The following is a 1,133-nucleotide window of genomic DNA, read 5'->3' on the forward strand; positions in this document are numbered from 1 at the left end:
TCTCTGATAAAATCGGCGGCGAGGAGCCGGGTTACTTCTACCCTAATAGCCTCCTTTCGATCCTGCGCGAAGCGGCGGAGCCGTTGCTTGACGGGTTTCGCCTTCTTGTCGATATCTAAGGAGTGCTCAGCCTCCTCCCTTGGGACTCCGTGCATGTCAGATGGCTTCCATGCGAAGATGTCCCAATTCTCCCGGAGGAAGGAGGTGAGCGCGCCTTCCTACGCCGAGTCGAGGCTGGCCCCGATCACGGCGGTCTTGTGCGGTCCATCGTCCTGGAGGACGATGGTCTTGGTCGCCACGGCTGGCGCGAGCTGCGACTCGGAAGTCGACTCCTTGGCGGGGATCGGCTGCTGGTCCGCCAGGACATTCTTTGCTACCCGAGCAACAAGAACCAAGTTCCTGGATTGTTCCAGGGTGTCGGAGAGTTCGATGTTCTTGGCCTCGCACGCGTAGGAGGTCTGCAGATCTCCGTAGACCGAGAGGACCCCCTTTGGAGTTGGCATCTTCAGGAGAAGATACGTGTGGTTGGGGATCGCCATGAATTTGGCGAGGGAGGGTCTTTCCAGGATGGCGTGGTAGGAGGTCTCGAACTCGGTGACCTCGAAGTTGACATACTCGGTGCGGTAGTTGTCGCGAGTGCCGAAGGTGACTGGCAGAGTGGCCCGGCCGACCGGAGTCGACCCGGCTCCGGGGATGATGCCATAGAAGGCCTGATCAGATGGGACCAGGGAGGTCATGTCGTAGCCCATGCTCTCCAATGTGCTGGCGAAGATGATGTCGAGGGCACTGCCACCGTTGACGAGTACTTTGGCCAGGCGGACCTGGCTCACCACCGGGCTAACCACGAGGGGGTAGGCACCCGGCCTGGGCAGGTGTACCCAGTGGTCACGGCGGTCGAAGGTGATCGGCATCTCTGACCACCGCAGGGGTTCAACCGGGTGTTTGAACACCAGGTTGACTTCGCGATCATCCAACTTGAGCTTGCGCCGGCATGATGGCTTGCTGGGGCCGCCGTATATGAAGTTGACAGCCCTGTCTTCCTCCTAGAATTTCCCTGGGGAATCTTCCCTCTTCTCGTCGCCGTCTCGCCTGAGCGAGTTGCGCCTTCGTTGGCGCGCCCGGGTGATTCTGGA

General features: G+C 60.3%; 1 protein-coding gene across 1 annotated transcript; it reads right to left on the minus strand.

Annotated features, from left to right (window-relative positions):
• Positions 1 to 218: 218 nt before the first annotated feature.
• LOC120669092 lies at positions 219 to 911 on the minus strand. The gene is made up of 2 exons (XM_039948911.1): positions 600 to 911; positions 219 to 503 (listed from the first exon to the last, which is right to left on the minus strand). Exons 1-2 carry the CDS (start codon positions 909 to 911, stop codon positions 219 to 221), a joined length of 597 nt encoding a protein of 198 aa, XP_039804845.1.
• Positions 912 to 1,133: the final 222 nt, after the last annotated feature.

Source organism: Panicum virgatum, chromosome 4N (genome assembly GCF_016808335.1).
Source record: "Panicum virgatum strain AP13 chromosome 4N, P.virgatum_v5, whole genome shotgun sequence".
Lineage (NCBI taxonomy): Eukaryota > Viridiplantae > Streptophyta > Magnoliopsida > Poales > Poaceae > Panicum > Panicum virgatum.